The sequence below is a fragment of the Dermacentor albipictus genome, chromosome 9 (assembly GCF_038994185.2).
Source record: "Dermacentor albipictus isolate Rhodes 1998 colony chromosome 9, USDA_Dalb.pri_finalv2, whole genome shotgun sequence".
Lineage (NCBI taxonomy): Eukaryota > Metazoa > Arthropoda > Arachnida > Ixodida > Ixodidae > Dermacentor > Dermacentor albipictus.
Window position 1 is genome coordinate 56,722,094 of NC_091829.1, and position 15,402 is coordinate 56,737,495.

At 45.6% G+C, this 15,402-nt stretch overlaps 2 protein-coding genes across 4 annotated transcripts in view; one reads left to right on the plus strand and one right to left on the minus strand.

The window, feature by feature from the left end:
* The window catches only part of LOC135896569 (heat shock protein 68-like), a 95,061-nt gene extending 85,851 nt beyond the window's left edge, over nucleotides 1–9,210 (minus strand). For 2 of the 3 annotated variants that reach the window (XM_070525851.1, XM_065425020.2), the window contains exon 1: nucleotides 8,723–9,210. The gene's annotated coding sequence lies outside the window, so the exon portion shown is untranslated. The remainder of the gene's footprint in view (nucleotides 1–8,722) is intronic. The other variant, XM_070525839.1, reaches the window with a different exon arrangement.
* On the plus strand, nucleotides 3,690–5,817 carry LOC135896575 (heat shock protein 68-like). Its single transcript, XM_065425033.2, has one exon. It carries the CDS (start codon nucleotides 3,768–3,770, stop codon nucleotides 5,679–5,681), a length of 1,914 nt encoding a protein of 637 aa, XP_065281105.2. The 5' UTR covers nucleotides 3,690–3,767; the 3' UTR covers nucleotides 5,682–5,817.
* Nucleotides 9,211–15,402: the final 6,192 nt, after the last annotated feature.

Consider the following 15,402-nt stretch of genomic DNA (forward strand, 5'->3'; position numbering starts at 1 on the left):
CCAAGCGAACGAACCAATTAACATACAAATTTCACAATGCCACCACAAAGCAAGCCAGTGGTACCCTTTGGCAGGCTCAAAGGCAACAATGGCAAGACGCATGTCGAGTTTTCATACCTGCCAACTTGTAAGTCTTGAAATTCCTAAAAGTCCCGCACACACGTCGATGTGAGGGAGCAAAGAATAGTAGGCTATTTTATTAAGTTTGCCTCAGGCATACATTTGTTTCAGAGCGCAGCTCATAGGCGGATGGCCGTTCCTGTGTTGAGTGTCGACGTCCCTCAGCGTAACTGAACGATAAAATACCGAATGCGGAGTGCAGCGGGGCTCTTACGGCGAGGGCAAGAGCTGCTTTGGTGTGCTGCAGAATTTTAAGAAAGACCACAGCTACTTTCAGAATGGACAACTGGGCTAGTTGTCATTGTGCGCTTTTACAGTTTCAAGATACTTTCAGAGGAGTGCACCACCGAAAGAAACTTATTACGATCCATTCTTTACGGCTGTTGAATACAGCTGCAGCACTTACACCCCTAACACATAAGCAAAACAAACAAAAATGGCCACAATGCTACAACAGCATTGGTTGCAGTAAGTGTTTTGCTGTGCACATGGGAGGGGGTTTTAGCTGCCCTGCATGGTAGTACCAGCCATAACTTGCTGGCACGTCACATATATGACACGTGTATTTTGAGGCCGTTTAAATACTGCACATTTGGGAAATACTAAGGAGGCATGGAGCTCTTAAGAAGAACTATTATAATTAGCCATGTAATCTAGCCACAAGACGACTACATTTGCCAAGCTCAGTCGTGAAGATGGAAAAGCCACTGTCCCACTTTTAAACGAAACGGTCAACTAACTAGCGCACTGAGCAAATGAATGAATGCACATATTAGAATGCTGTTAGCAATATTCTTTAATGTGAAACAAGAAATTTGATCAGCAACTGCATGTGCAACATAGGTACAGACCGGTTCTTGTCATTTGAGACCTTGTCTGCAAAATCTTTAATGAGCCCACCAAAAAATTATACAGTGAAAGAGAACAGAAACAGGAATCGGCCAATTTTCATAACAAAGCCCATGCAATTATCTTTGTTAACTGCAATCTAACGAAAATCTTATGCAAATAAATATATGTTTATGGAAATGACTCCACAAAGCATGCATGTATTAGTTGGGAGCCACCGGTTCAGCATTGGCAGCAGTTTTTCCGCCTCCCGTTTGGCCAGCTGCCGTGCCTGTTTCGCTAAGCTGAGAATCACTGGGTGGTTAGTGCTGAGGCACTTCAGCCTGCTTACATGACTAGAGCACTAAACTAAACCAGGGCACAGCAGCGCTCTTTGTCTCTTTCTCACCTCTCTTTCTCTGCTAGATTTCTTTCCCATATTTCTTTCACCTCTTAGCCTTCCCCCAGTGCTGGGTAGTGCCGAGCTACAAGCTTCTCTATTGGTTAACCTCTCTGCCTTTCTCATCTCATTTATCTCTCTCTTAATTTGTTAGCACTCGCACATTCCACTAGGTCAAATCATGGAAATACATCAATTGTATTGAGTTAGTTGATATAGCATTCAATTTCCTCAATCAGCTTGAACTAAACGATCAAAAGATGAGGCACACGAAAAACGACAACATGACTGCAGATATGTAAGCTTGAGCAAGTGCAAATTAATTAATGGCACATATACAGGGTGCCCCGCATAACTTGGGCGAAGAATTTTAGAATGAAAGGCACGTCAGAAGAGAGTTGAACTGAACGCATACTATTCGCAACAGCCTGACTCGGACAATTTCTTTTGTTTTCCCCATAATTAACTAATTCATTAAGTTTAATTACCCAACTTTTTAATTATTGGCTGAGGACCCTAAGTATGATATGCAGGTTTGTAGAGCACCTTCAGAAACCACCGATCGAGTTGTTTCCTTCAAGATACGTCTCACGTAGTCCTTTTTCCCTGGTTGCAAGGAAAGCCCGCGAGATATGAACAAAGCCATGTGACGGAGCGCTTGCGCAGTGGTATCGTGCTTCTCTCAACCATGCGCTAGGTGAACAAGGTCGGCTCCAGTCGGATGAGGGCTAAAACGCAAGGTGCTGGCCGAGCGCTGCCGATGACATAAAGAATGCCCTGCCGCTTTTTCGTTGAGTCGCAATGCAGCCGACCTTGTTCACCGAACACACACTTGAGAGCAGCACGATACCACTGCGCAAGCGCTCCGTCAGGTGGTCATGCGTAACTTTTTTTTTTCGTATTTCACGGGCTTTCTTTGAAACTGGAAAAAAGGACTGCGTGAGACATATCGTAAAGGAAACAACTCGATCGGTGGCTTCTGAAGGTGCTCTACAAATCTGCGTATCATAATTGGGGTCCTCAGCCAATAATTAAAAAGTCTGGTAACTAAACTTAATTAGTGAGTTATGGGGAAACAAATAGATTGTCTGAGTTATTATTGCATGTACTATAGGCTACTGCGAATAGTATGCGTTCGGTTCAGTTCACTTCCGACGCACCTTTCATTTTTAACTTTCTGGATCATGTTAAGTGAGACACCCTGTATACCCACTCAGGGAGATTCGCCAGGGATCATGTAGCCTAAGTAATAAATGAGGATACATAAAGTGTAAAACAAGTTAAACACAAACCATGAAAATGAAGGAATAAAAAACGCGAATAAGTTACACAGAATATAACAATCTAGAATCAAACTGATCTTGGCGAAATAAACGTTGTGTTTTTCGTGTGCCTTGCCCACGGCGTAAAGAAGAAATCTTTTTACGCCGTGGTCGTATCTTTCTATCTTATTTCGCGCTGTCGTACGGAAATAATTGCATCAATTAAACCACCCGCCCCCAATTAACGCGTCTATATCAAGCAGTGGCGTAGCAACAGGGGGGGGGGGGGGTGCAAGGGGCCAGTGAGGGGGGGGAGGGGTGTACCCCTCTTATCGCCAGGTACACTTCGAGGGGGGGGGGGGGGGGGGGACAGAAGACCTATGGGCCCCGTGTGCCAGACGACCTAGCTACGCCACTGCAATCAAGCCACCGTGCTTTCCCCTTCCACGCACGGGCGTACGCAACGCCGATTGATGGCTATTTCATTTTTATTATGTTATTTTTTCGATCGGGGGATTATTATTCCGTTGAACTGTGAATGCATTTCCCCGTCGACGCTGAAGTTCGGCCGGGCGAAGTCCCGCGGCGAGAACACAGCGGACGAATTGACGACTTCATATATCGGCTTACTTTTCCCACAGTTGGCATCTAACATTCGCTCGCGAGCTTTCTGATTCTTCTAAAGTGGGTGGAGAAGATCGACCGCACAAAAATCGCGACAGGTACCGAAAATATCGAAAGCAGCTCAGGGTGGGCTTCATTAAACGACACTGGTCTGCATCAGTTCTCTAAAGTGACAACCATATCTCGGTTACCTTGCTCACCGAGCACAAACAGCAGGGAAAAAAGAAAAAAGAAGAAAAAAAACAGTTTCGTTTTGCGTGCGCGAAAACACGCTCTCCACTGCGAGCAGACGATGCGAGAGCCTTCTCGATGCTTCCAATCGCAACGGACCAATCACGGAGCGGCTCTCCTGACGTCACCGTCCCACTTTGCCCTCATTGGTTACCGCGGCTCGCGAAGCATCTGGGCGTTTCTAGAAAAGCGCGCGAACGGTATAAATCGCGCGTCGCGACCGCGGTGCAGCAGATTACTCATTCACCGCAACGAGTGAGCAAGTGTTCTGAAGGGAACGCAACTACCACAACACAATCGTCATGCCTATCGGCAGAAAGTCTGACGTGCCGGCCATCGGCATTGACCTCGGCACCACGTATTCCTGCGTGGGCGTCTTCCAGCACGGCCGCGTCGAGATCATCGCCAACGACCAGGGCAACCGCACGACGCCGAGCTACGTAGCCTTCACGGATACGGAACGGCTGATCGGCGATGCTGCCAAGGCGCAGGCGGCCATGAACCCGGAGAACACGGTGTTCGACGCCAAGAGGCTCATCGGGCGCCGCTACGACGACCCCAAGATACAGGAAGACATGCGCCACTGGCCCTTCAAGGTGGAGAATGACTGTGGCAAGCCCAAGATCAGCGTCGAGTTCAAGGGCGAGCGCAAACGCTTCAACCCGGAAGAGATCAGCGCCATGGTTCTGACCAAGATGAAGGAGACGGCGGAGGCATACCTGGGAAAGCAAGTGAGCGACGCCGTCATCACGGTGCCTGCTTATTTCAACGACTCGCAAAGGCAGGCCACCAAGGACGCCGGCGCAATAGCCGGGCTAAACGTGCTGCGCATCATCAACGAACCGACCGCGGCCGCTCTCGCGTACGGACTCGACAAGAACCTGCGCGGCGAGAAGAATGTCCTCATCTTCGACCTGGGAGGCGGAACCTTCGACGTCTCCGTGCTGACCATCGATGAGGGCTCCTTGTTCGAGGTCCGATCCACTGCGGGAGACACGCACCTTGGAGGCGAAGACTTCGACAACCGCATGGTCGAACACTTTGTGCAAGAGTTCCAGCGCAAACACCGCAAGAACCTTAGGGCAAATCCGAGAGCGGTGCGGAGACTTCGCACCGCTTGCGAGCGTGCCAAGAGGACTCTGTCCAGCTCCACCGAGGCGAGCATCGAGATTGACGCGCTTTTCGAAGGCATCGACTTCTACAGCAAGATCACCCGCGCCCGGTTCGAGGAGCTTTGCATGGATCTCTTCCGAAGCACGCTCGAACCGGTGGAGCGCGCACTCAGCGACGCCAAGATGGACAAGTCGGAGATCCAGGACGTCGTGCTGGTGGGCGGCTCTACGCGGATTCCCAAGGTGCAGAAGCTGCTTCGGGACTTCTTCAACGGCAAGGAACTGTCCATGGGCATCAACCCCGACGAGGCCGTCGCATACGGAGCAGCGGTGCAGGCGGCCGTCCTGAGCGGCGACTCGAGCGAGGCCATCAGGGACGTGCTGCTGGTCGACGTGGCCCCGCTGTCCTTGGGCATCGAGACGGCGGGCGGAGTGATGACGCGCATCGTGGAACGAAACACGCGCATCCCTTGCAAGACATCCAAGACCTTTACCACTTACTCGGACAACCAGCCCGCTGTCACCATCCAGGTCTTCGAAGGCGAGCGTGCCCTCACAAAGGACAACCACCTGCTGGGAACGTTCAACCTGAACGGCATCCCGCCGGCACCTCGAGGTGTTCCCCAGATCGAGGTGACCTTCGACATGGATGCCAACGGAATCCTGCAGGTCTCTGCTCGGGACATGAGCACGGGCAAGCAGGAGAGCATCCGCATCACCAACGACAAGGGCCGTCTCTCCAAGGAGGACATTGAGCGCATGCTCGCCGAAGCCGAGAAGTTCAAGCAGGAGGACGAGGCGCAGCGTGAGAGGGTGGCTGCTAGGAACTCTCTGGAGTCTTATGCCTATGGAGTCAAGCAGGCAGCTGAAGAAGCAGGAGACAAGCTGTCTGCTGCAGATAAGGACTCTGTGCTCTCCAAGTGTCGCGAGACCATCTCTTGGATCGACGCCAACAGCCTGGCTGAGAAGGATGAGTACGAACACCGGCTCAAGGAATTGCAGCAGGCTTGCATGCCAATTATGAGCAAGCTCCATCAAGCACAGGGACCAAAGCACAGCTCTACATCGCAACACTCTGGACCCACGGTAGAAGAAGTGGACTAAACCAATGAAATGTAATATAGTCACTCATTTGTCATAGCAGTGTTAATCATCTCTTCATAGTCATTTAATTTATTCCTTGTACATAAAGACTGTTTAGTGAAACACCACAATAAAGGAACAATTTATCTTTGAAACATTGTGCTGTTCTTTTTTTTGGTGATGCTGCAAATGGTTGTAATCCCACCTCACACCTTTAATATGTAATAGATCGACACATGAGATTTAATATTCGTGAAGAACAGTGATCTTAAATTGTGAGGTAAGTATCCACAACTTAAAATGTAGCAATGCTTGGCAACTGGTTTACAGCAGTGAAACATGCTTTTGTGGAACTGGCATACAAATATACAAGGGACACGTACCCAAGTTCCATTTATAGGTCACCACAGGCGCATGCATATGGCAGGACGTTAAGCTCATAAATTTGTATTGAATAATGCAAGAAATATTAGTGAAGAAAGATTCATTATTTAGGCAGTCAAACAAATATAAATAAAAAAATAACAGCTGAGGAGGAAGAATGAAGGAAGGGTAGGGAGGTCGAGTGCACGCATAAGTACTGTAGGTGCAGGACACAATTTTTCACAATGAAATAACTGCTTAATTCAGTTTCTATGCACTTTATGAACAACCTTAGTGGGCACTACACTTTCCTTTCAATTAATCCAAAATGGATGTGGCTGGCCAAAGCCATTCATTTCATGTGCAAATGTCATTCAAAACTAATTCTCAATGTTCATCACGCTTGCAGCAGACGCAGTGAAAGCACCATGCAAGCCACCCGAATAGCATGAATCAAATCGACATTTTTGCTATTTATGTATAGAAAGTAAGGTGCACTCGACACTTGGATTAAAATTACTGCAGAAATCCAAGGTCAATAACTTGCTGACGCATGCGGTTTAGATGAGACTGAGATACCGCTTTGTCATGTGGCACTTTTTCAATTCACTGAAGAAAGGAAGATCATGTTAAACAGTCACTTTAGAAGGAAAATCAAGAGCCCCCTTTCACATTACCATGGCCTGCAGAGTAGGGAGAATGTTCGGAACGTAAATAAAATTTATTACATTGCAGTGAGCTTCCACATCTCTCAGATGGAACCAGGCATGTGGGTGAAAGCACAGTACATAAAATACAGAAAAGTGAACAATGGGTTGTCAGTAGCGAAAACTCCTGATAAGAGCTCTTCGAGCAAGCTGACAAAACTAGACAATGAACCCAATAAATGTAAAGGGGATGACCCCAACAAAATGTGTCATCGGGGGGTGCTGACATTTAAAACCTACTGAGCTACCGGGAATGTATAACTTCCAAAGTTCCGTAAAATCGACTGGATCTGATATAGTCAGTTCATAACACGATCACCAGCTGAAGCGGTTGACGTACTAAGAGATACAAAGAGAAACTAGCAAGTGTTTTCACAAACAGGAAGACAGCTGTGCAGTGACGAGGGGGTGATAAAAAGTTCCTGGCTTTGCCACCTCGCATTTAGAACTCAAACATAAACATGGTACCATATAAAAGCTTTACATCAAGTTAAGCAATGGTGGAAATGAGAGATGTGAGATTTTCGTAGATATCTTAATTTCAGATAGAACCTGCAATTTTAGAGGTACAAACAAGTGTCACGTCTGTGGATTTATGGGACATCGTGAAATTTTTTCATCTCCAGAGAAAGTCTGCAAAAGACATGCACACTGAGACCCCACAAACATTCCAGGACAACAAACCTTCCTAAAGCACAGTGAAAACCTGGGTTTCTCATTTCAAGACAGTGCATTTTACCATTAAAGATGAACTCCGCATTGGGTGCCTCACAACTTCAACAGATCCGGCAACAAGCGCGGCTGTCCATAAGCCCATTCTTGAGGATCGGTGAATTAGGCCAAGAAGATAGAACAGTCACTGGACATACCCACCGATATCCCACACATGCACAGGCTTTCAACGAAGTGGGTGCCAAAATCTTTTAACAGAAAGAGGAACGAGTTGAGGCATCCAGAGCTGTTTTGGCACATTTTGATGGTACATAGGATTTTTTCGTGAAAGAGTATGAAACCTGGCGGCACATTTATGAACCAGAAACCAAGGAACAGTCAAAGGAACGCTGTCACAGTGGGTCCCCACGACTGAAAAAGTTCCACACCCAGAAATCAGCCAAAAACGTCATGATGTCCATTTTCTGGGACAAATACAGTGTTCTTTTGGCGGACTACCTGGCTCTAGCTGATATATAACCGGAGAGTACTATGCCATCCTCCTAGGAGCACTCGGAGGAGGCAGTAAACACGAAACAACGGGAAATGTTGACCAAAGGGATCCTTTTGTACCAGGACAATGCACTTTCGCACACGCCCAAAGTTGTGGCTGCCAAATTGAAGACCCTGGGTTTACACATGGTCCACCGTACTCCCTATTCACCCGGCCTGGAGCCTTCTGACTACCAATGATCTGTTTCCTAACTTGAAGAAACACATGAACGGTAGCCATTTGGCAACATTTTTTATGTCGATCAGCATGCTGCTGATTGCTGGTTTGACGACCTATCACAAGATTTTTTTTTTTTAATGAAATAGAAAACCTGAAGCAACGATGTAACAAGAGCACCAGTCTGAGGAATATATGTTGAATAAAGGTGCATGTCACTTCATAACATTGACTCTATTCTTTCAGCGCAAAGGCAGGAACTTTTCAGCAGCCCCTCGTAATTAAGTCAGCTTATTATAATGTGCATGAAGGCACGTTACATTTCATGTTTGCTTATAGGAAGCTTCTGGCATGCTGACGTACACATACGAACTTTCGTATATAGAAAACCACTGCTTCATGATGTTTTTCGATGGCGATACTATATACAGCTCCACCAAGGAGCGCCAATCGTGGTGAAGCAGAAGGTATACCCACGGAGTGTTAATTCTGTTCATGCTACTGAATCCAAACGTATACACCTGTCCTTCACTTCGCCTGACTGTTAATTCGGTTTAAATTAGCACTGCGCACAGACTTATATCATGCAAATAAACAAGTATACGAATTACCTCAAAAAGGGATGGTGACCCACGGCACACATCACTGCCTTCCGTGTCTGGAGTTTTGCTGCGGTTCTTGCACGAGCATTTGCTAGCAGCCGCGCAATCGATTCTTCGGTTCGTCGTCGCTCCTTACAACTGCATGGTGCTCCGCACCTGTCTGAGCATACTCATATTCGCGCTAGCCCACTGTTCAAGCTTACCCTCCTAGCGCCGCTGCTTTTGCCCAGAGTCATCGTACGTTCCACGAGGCGCATCTGCAGAAAACTATGATGTCTGCCCGAATGTCTGGCTTTCCCGCGCACCGGGCGATAGCGCGCGATACTGTTAAAATTCATGGTGAGGGACTGAAAAAAAATCAACGAAACAAAAACAGCAGTGGTCGAATCTTAAGGAGCGAAGTCCGTAACACGCTTTCGCCTATCTTATGCTAGCGCTAAACAGACGGACCTACGCGTACAAACTGAACCGCGCTAAACACCGCCCAGTTGGTTTCGGAATCCCCAGAGGCTTGATTTGGCTTTAGGCGACGTAGTTCAATATTTCAGATTATTCGTTTTTTTTTTTTCTACAAGAAATTATCTGCACCTCTAAACTCTACAAAAGCGTGAGAACTCTCAGGGCATCGTAAATAAACTACTATAATAGGCTTTCTGCGGCGAGTTTTGATTTCGTTTGCCAGGAGGGTAAGGATACTGTGTAGCGACGTCATTGCACGGTATTGGCCTTGAGCTCCACCACTGGAAAAGCTGGCGCCACCGTCGGCGTGACGTGCTAGGAGGGATCACGTGGACATAGCGGCCGCGTCGGCTGCTTCGGGCGCGCCGAAGCGAGCTGAAAACGAGTTTAAATTCCCTCGTACGCTGCGGTTTTCATTTAGTGGCGAAATTTTCCCGCTTCGAGTGTCTCCTTTACAACGCTTGAAAGCACTACAATAGGTAGTGGCTGCCTTTGAAGGCGCGCAACATGGCAGGCTACTGCTCGGTGCCGCAGGGCCGGACGCACGTAACGGAGGCCGGTGTCGGCCTTATTCACACGTAGCCGCAGGACAAGAAGCTGTGTGAAGCTTGGCTCGCAAAACTTAAAACCGGCAGTCATCGGCTACAACTCGGGTATCCAGCAAGCACAGACGCGAGGAAGCTTTCTGTTACGGCGCCCGGTCTGCGATGTTCTGGAAACGCGCACTGAGACGCTCGCCTGAGCCCGCTGCCCGACTAATGTCATGACGGTTTGGTCTGTGAACTTGTCGATCCTATAGATACTGGCAAGTTCAGTGGAGTGGAAAGGCAGCGGTAAGAAGCACATTTGAAGAAAGCGTGGCATATGGTCATGTTTGTGTTATGAATTAATGCACTGGATTACAAAAAAGGAGCAGCGGGAAATTGCACGCTGAGAACGCGGATAAACATACAGTGCGACGCAACTCGAGAAATAGTATTGAAAGTTCAAAGAATTTAGAAGAAAAAAAAAAGATTGCATCGTCGCGACGGCACATCACAGTCCCCGTAGGCGTCGAAGTCTCTACAATAAAATTATTTTTGAACAGCTCTGATAGCGCCCACGCAAGAATGGTTGCCTGTATACTGTCAAATGCTCATATTCTGCGGCCTAAAGCTCATGGCACGGTGCGAAAACGCGCGCGCGGAGAAAGCGAAACAGTGCGTGGACAAGTATGCAGACGCGCAGTCGGTCGCTGCGAATCTGCGCGATCGCTGCATTGAGGCTTCATTCTATTACGCTCCATTTAGTTATACAAACACTATAACAACATATTTCACATAGTTTGCTCTCAGCGTTTACCTACCTTTCACGCAAGAAGCCGGTTCGGGAGACTCCATCGCGGCGACCGCGCGCAGTGGCGTTCACTGTGCGTATTCGGTAAAGATATAGCGGCTGTAAACGATTGTGTGCTTTCAGCTTGCCCAAGATTATTATTTAGACAGTAAGAAACTTCTCTCGTTTAGAAAGTACTTACAGAAATGTCTGGGAGGGCTCGCGCGTGGTGTTTTCAGTGAGCGCTGACAGCAAAACCTATGAGGAGCGTGCCACGTGATCCCTCATACTACGGCAGCGAGGCGCTTCCGATAGAGGGCGACTCCGTAACTCCTCGCCGCCAATATGGACAATGTGATCTCGTAAGTCCAGGACATTGCAACTGTATAACGTTCTGTCCGGCTCTCTCGGTCGCCTCGTGTTCAGCTGGTCGTTGTGAGAGCCGATGTAGCAGCATAACGTACGACCGAGCGAACCGGAGCGAGCGTCGAAACGTCGCAATGGCAGGCTCTCACGTGACCACATACTGCTTCATGACGTCGCAACTCGGTAGAAACATTTAGCATAAAGAAGGCACTGCTCTTACCTTCACTCTCAAAGAAATTTACATCCTCTGGGGCTTATTTTGTACCACAGCAATAGTCGTCATATGGTGTCTTGCCCGCATTTCCTTTCTTTAACGCTGCGAGCCCGGTACTTACAAGTCACGAACGGTTTGCGCTTTACCAGCGTGACACAGCATTCTCGACAGGAAAGTAGCGAGCGCAGAGTTTTCAAGAAAGGAAACGCAAGCAAAGTAGATGACGATTGTCGTTGTGGGACAAATAGACACCCCAAAGGTTCCAACCGCTTTAAGAGTGTTGCAGTGAGTGGGTGCAGCCTGGCACACCATGACTGGCACCATCTGCACCTTTTCGTTTGTGGCGCTGTGCGCCTTTTCTTAATCGAAAAAACCTCTTGAGATTGTTTTTCTGGCCTACATGGACCAAGTGCCCTATATGTCTGTCGCTGAGATGGAATAAGGACAGTGTTTTCTACAACCTGTTCCACAGCCCATGTACCAAAAGGTAGCGTAAAGATATTGTGGTCAGCACATCACCTTGTGGTCAGCACATCACCAGTCATTTTCGCCGTTTGCACAATGGCGAAAAGCAAGGGCAGACATCGTCTGGCATGGCCTAGATTGGTGTTCATTTTAGAGAGGCATCTCAACATGGCAGATACAAATCGAGTAATCATTGCTGCCTAATGACATTGTTGTATATTTATATATATATATAGAGAGAGAGAGATTAACACCAAATCTTGTTGGTAAATACACTACCATTCATGTGGATGCAAAGTCCTGTTCTGTGAGATTGGTGTCTTTTTTTTATTAGAGAGAAAGAGGTAAATTTATTTACAATATTATACTAATATTTGTATTAATAAGTAGAAACAGCAAGCTGACAAAAGAAGTATGTTGCACTGCAACTCGTCTTGCATTCACTAATAGAGAAATACTTATTACTACCATTGTGTAAGCACGTACATGCTTGTTTGGTAAACGTAGATAATTAATAATGGATTTTTCAGCTCATCGAACTAATACTTATGCAAAGTACAAGTATTCCCATTGTACACTCACATATAAACCGATGCTATTCCAACAAGCATGATCATGGTGTAATCCTAAGCAAACACAAACACACGTTCAGTGACTGCGGTAGAGAGCCTGCCGACTTTCGGTTACCTTGTGATCAGTCATGACCCACTGACCAGCTTTTGAAATGCGAAGAGTTTTCCGTAAGTATGGTACTCTCTATAAATATAAGCTTGCTGACAAACCGTCTGTTTCACATTTCTCATACAAGTTACTGGTTGCAATGTAAGAGGATGGATAGTACAGCTGGTTGCAAGCATTTATCGAGATTCAAAACATGACACAATGCTAACAGGCCCACTCACTGCAACCTGGAATGTTAAAACAGTATTAGCATTTTCAGCTGTCTAAATAGAAAGACACAAATCTACAGAACAATCTACTGTTAAAGTACGGTATAACCTTCCTAAAGCGAAGTCACACCTGACATGAAAATATTGTTATATACAATATTCATTATAAAATGTTCTTTCCACGCTATCAGTGAGAAAGGTTCTGATTTAAATTGTTTTGTTACATTAGATATTGATGTAGGTACAATCGGCTTCTTGTAATCAGCATGCTTAATAAATTAAGGAATCATGTTTCACTTTTCACACAAGGAAAACATTCCTTGTATAGCTCAAGTGCAACATATTAATTGGGTGAAGCTGTTGCTGTGTTACGCTGCAACACGAGAGAACAGCATTGGTAAAGATAGGCCACACTTATGAACACTTCCAATACTTATGAACAATGCATGCGTGTATAGGCATGGCTTCATTCATTATCTCCCTTCATCTCACTGCTCTAAGGCTGCATATTTGTTTGCAAGTACCATTCTGAATATGCATGCTTTAAACTTTACTGCATCTGGGTTGGCCTGTTTCTTGACTAATTTTACTCTTTCTCTTTTCATATTGAGGTGAATCAAGACTCTTTGAGGAACTATCAAGCATCATATATGGGATATCACTGGCCTTAATGAGGTTAAGGCCAGTGCCTTAACCTCATTAACCACTGCCTATACAGTGCTGAATAATGGCCACATCCTCTGCTATAGAGGACTCGCAGACAAGAAGAAATGCAGGGTAAGGTTCCTAATCTGTATGGACATAGCGACACTGACGAATTCTACAACATTAATGAGAGGGTAGCTGTAGTTGTAATCAAACTTAATAAGAGGTATAGATTAAAGATGGTGCAAACCTATGCTCCAACCTCCACTCACAATGATCAAATAGAACAGTTTTATGAAGATGTTGAATTAGTGACGAGAAAAGTGCTAACTCTGTATACATTAGTCATGGGCAACTTCAATGCAAAAGTGGGCAAAAAGCAAGATGGTGAAAAGGCAGTTGGCAATTGACTACGTCATTGATTCTAGGAACACTAGAGGAGGAATATTGGTAGAATCTGCAGAAAGGAATAAGCTCCGAATAATGAACACCTTCTTCAGAAAGTGTACGTAGCAACAGAAAGTAAACCTGGAAAAGCCCTAATGGAAAAACAAGAAATGAAATAGATTTCATACTTTCTGTCGATCCTAGCATAGTGTAGGATGTAGAAATGTTAGGTAAAGTGCAATGATTGCAGGTTAGTGAGGTCTAGGATTCACCTCTATATGAAGACAGAAAGAGTAAAATCGGTCAAGAAACGGGCGAACCTAGACGCAGTAAGGGTAAAAGCAGACCAATTCAGGCTGGTACTTGCAAACAAATATGCAGCCTTAGAAGAGAGGGATGAAGATGACATAGAGGTAATGAACGAAACCGTAACTAGGCTGGCTTCAGAAGCAGCAATTGAAGTGGAAGGTAAGGCACCAAGGCAACCAGTAGGTAAGCTCTTCCAAGTAACGAAGGGCCTAATAAATGACAAAGAATGAAAGTGTCTGACTCAAGAGATCAGATAGAATTCACACTGTCAAAACTGAGCAACAAGGAAAGTGTAAGGGATATTTGAAATTATAATGTGAGAAAGACTGAGAAAACGGTAAAAGATGGACACAGCTTGAAATCAGTGAAGAAAACTTGACAAAGGACAAGCCAAGATAAGCAGGGTAATAAGCTGAAAGATAAGCAGGGTAATATCATCAGCAATTTCAAAGATATAGTAAAAGCAGCGGAAGAATTCTACACTGACCTGTACAGTACCCAGATCAGCCACGATAACTCCATTTGAAGTAGTAATGAACAGGTTACAGAGGCTCCTTCTATAACTAGCAATGCAGTTAGAAGGGCCCTGCAAGACATGAAATGGGGAAAAGTGTAGGAGATGGAATAACAGTCGATTTAATCAAAGATGGAGAAGATGCTTGAAAAGCTTGTGGCCCTTTATACAAAATGTCTCAAGACTTCAAAGGTTCCAGAATACTGGAAGAATACCAACATTATACTAATCCACAAAAAGGGAGACGTTAAAGAATTGAAAAATTCTAGATCCATTATCTTACTTCCAGTATTGTATAAAATATTCACCAAAAGTTTCCAACAGAATAATGGCAACAATTGACTTCAGTCCACCAAGAGAACAAGCTGGCTTCAGGAAGGGATACTCTACAATGGATCGCATCCATGTCATCAATCAGGTAACCAAGAAATCTGCACTGTATAATCAACCTCTCTATATGATTTCATAGATTATGAAAAGGCATTTGATTCAGTAGAGATACCAGCAGTCATATAGAGGCATTATGTAATCAAGGAGTACAGGAGGCATACATGAATATCCTGGAAAATATTTACAAAGATTCCATGGCTACCTTGATTCGATCTCCGCAAGTAGAAAGATAACTACAAAGAAAGGGGTCAGGCATGAAGACACAATCTCTCCAATGCTATTTACTGCATGCTTGGAAGAAGTATTCAAGCTATTAAACTGGGAAGGCTTAGGAGCGAAGATCAATGGTGAATATCTCGGCAACCTTCGGTTTACACATGACAATGTCCTGTTCAGCAACACTGGGGATGAGTTACAACAAATGATCAAGGACCTTAACAGAGAATGTGGAAAGTTGGTTTGAAGATTAATGCGCAGAAGACAAAGAGAATTATCAATAGCTTGGCAAGGGAACAAGAGTTCAGGATCACCAGTCAACGTCTAGAGTCTGTGAAGGAGTATGTTTACCTAGGTCAATTACTCATAGGGGACCCTGATCATGAGAAGGAAATTTTCAGAAGAATAAAAATGGGTTGTAGCGAATATGGTAGACATATTTGTTAGATCCTGACTGGAAGCTTACCACTATCGTTGAAAATAAAGATGTAGAATCAATGCATTCTACCAGTGCTAACAT

What these genes read in the sequence shown, in the direction of transcription:
- LOC135896575 (XM_065425033.2), top strand. Translation starts at nt 3,768, where the DNA reads ATGCCTATCGGCAGAAAGTCTGACGTGCCGGCCATCGGCATTGACCTC.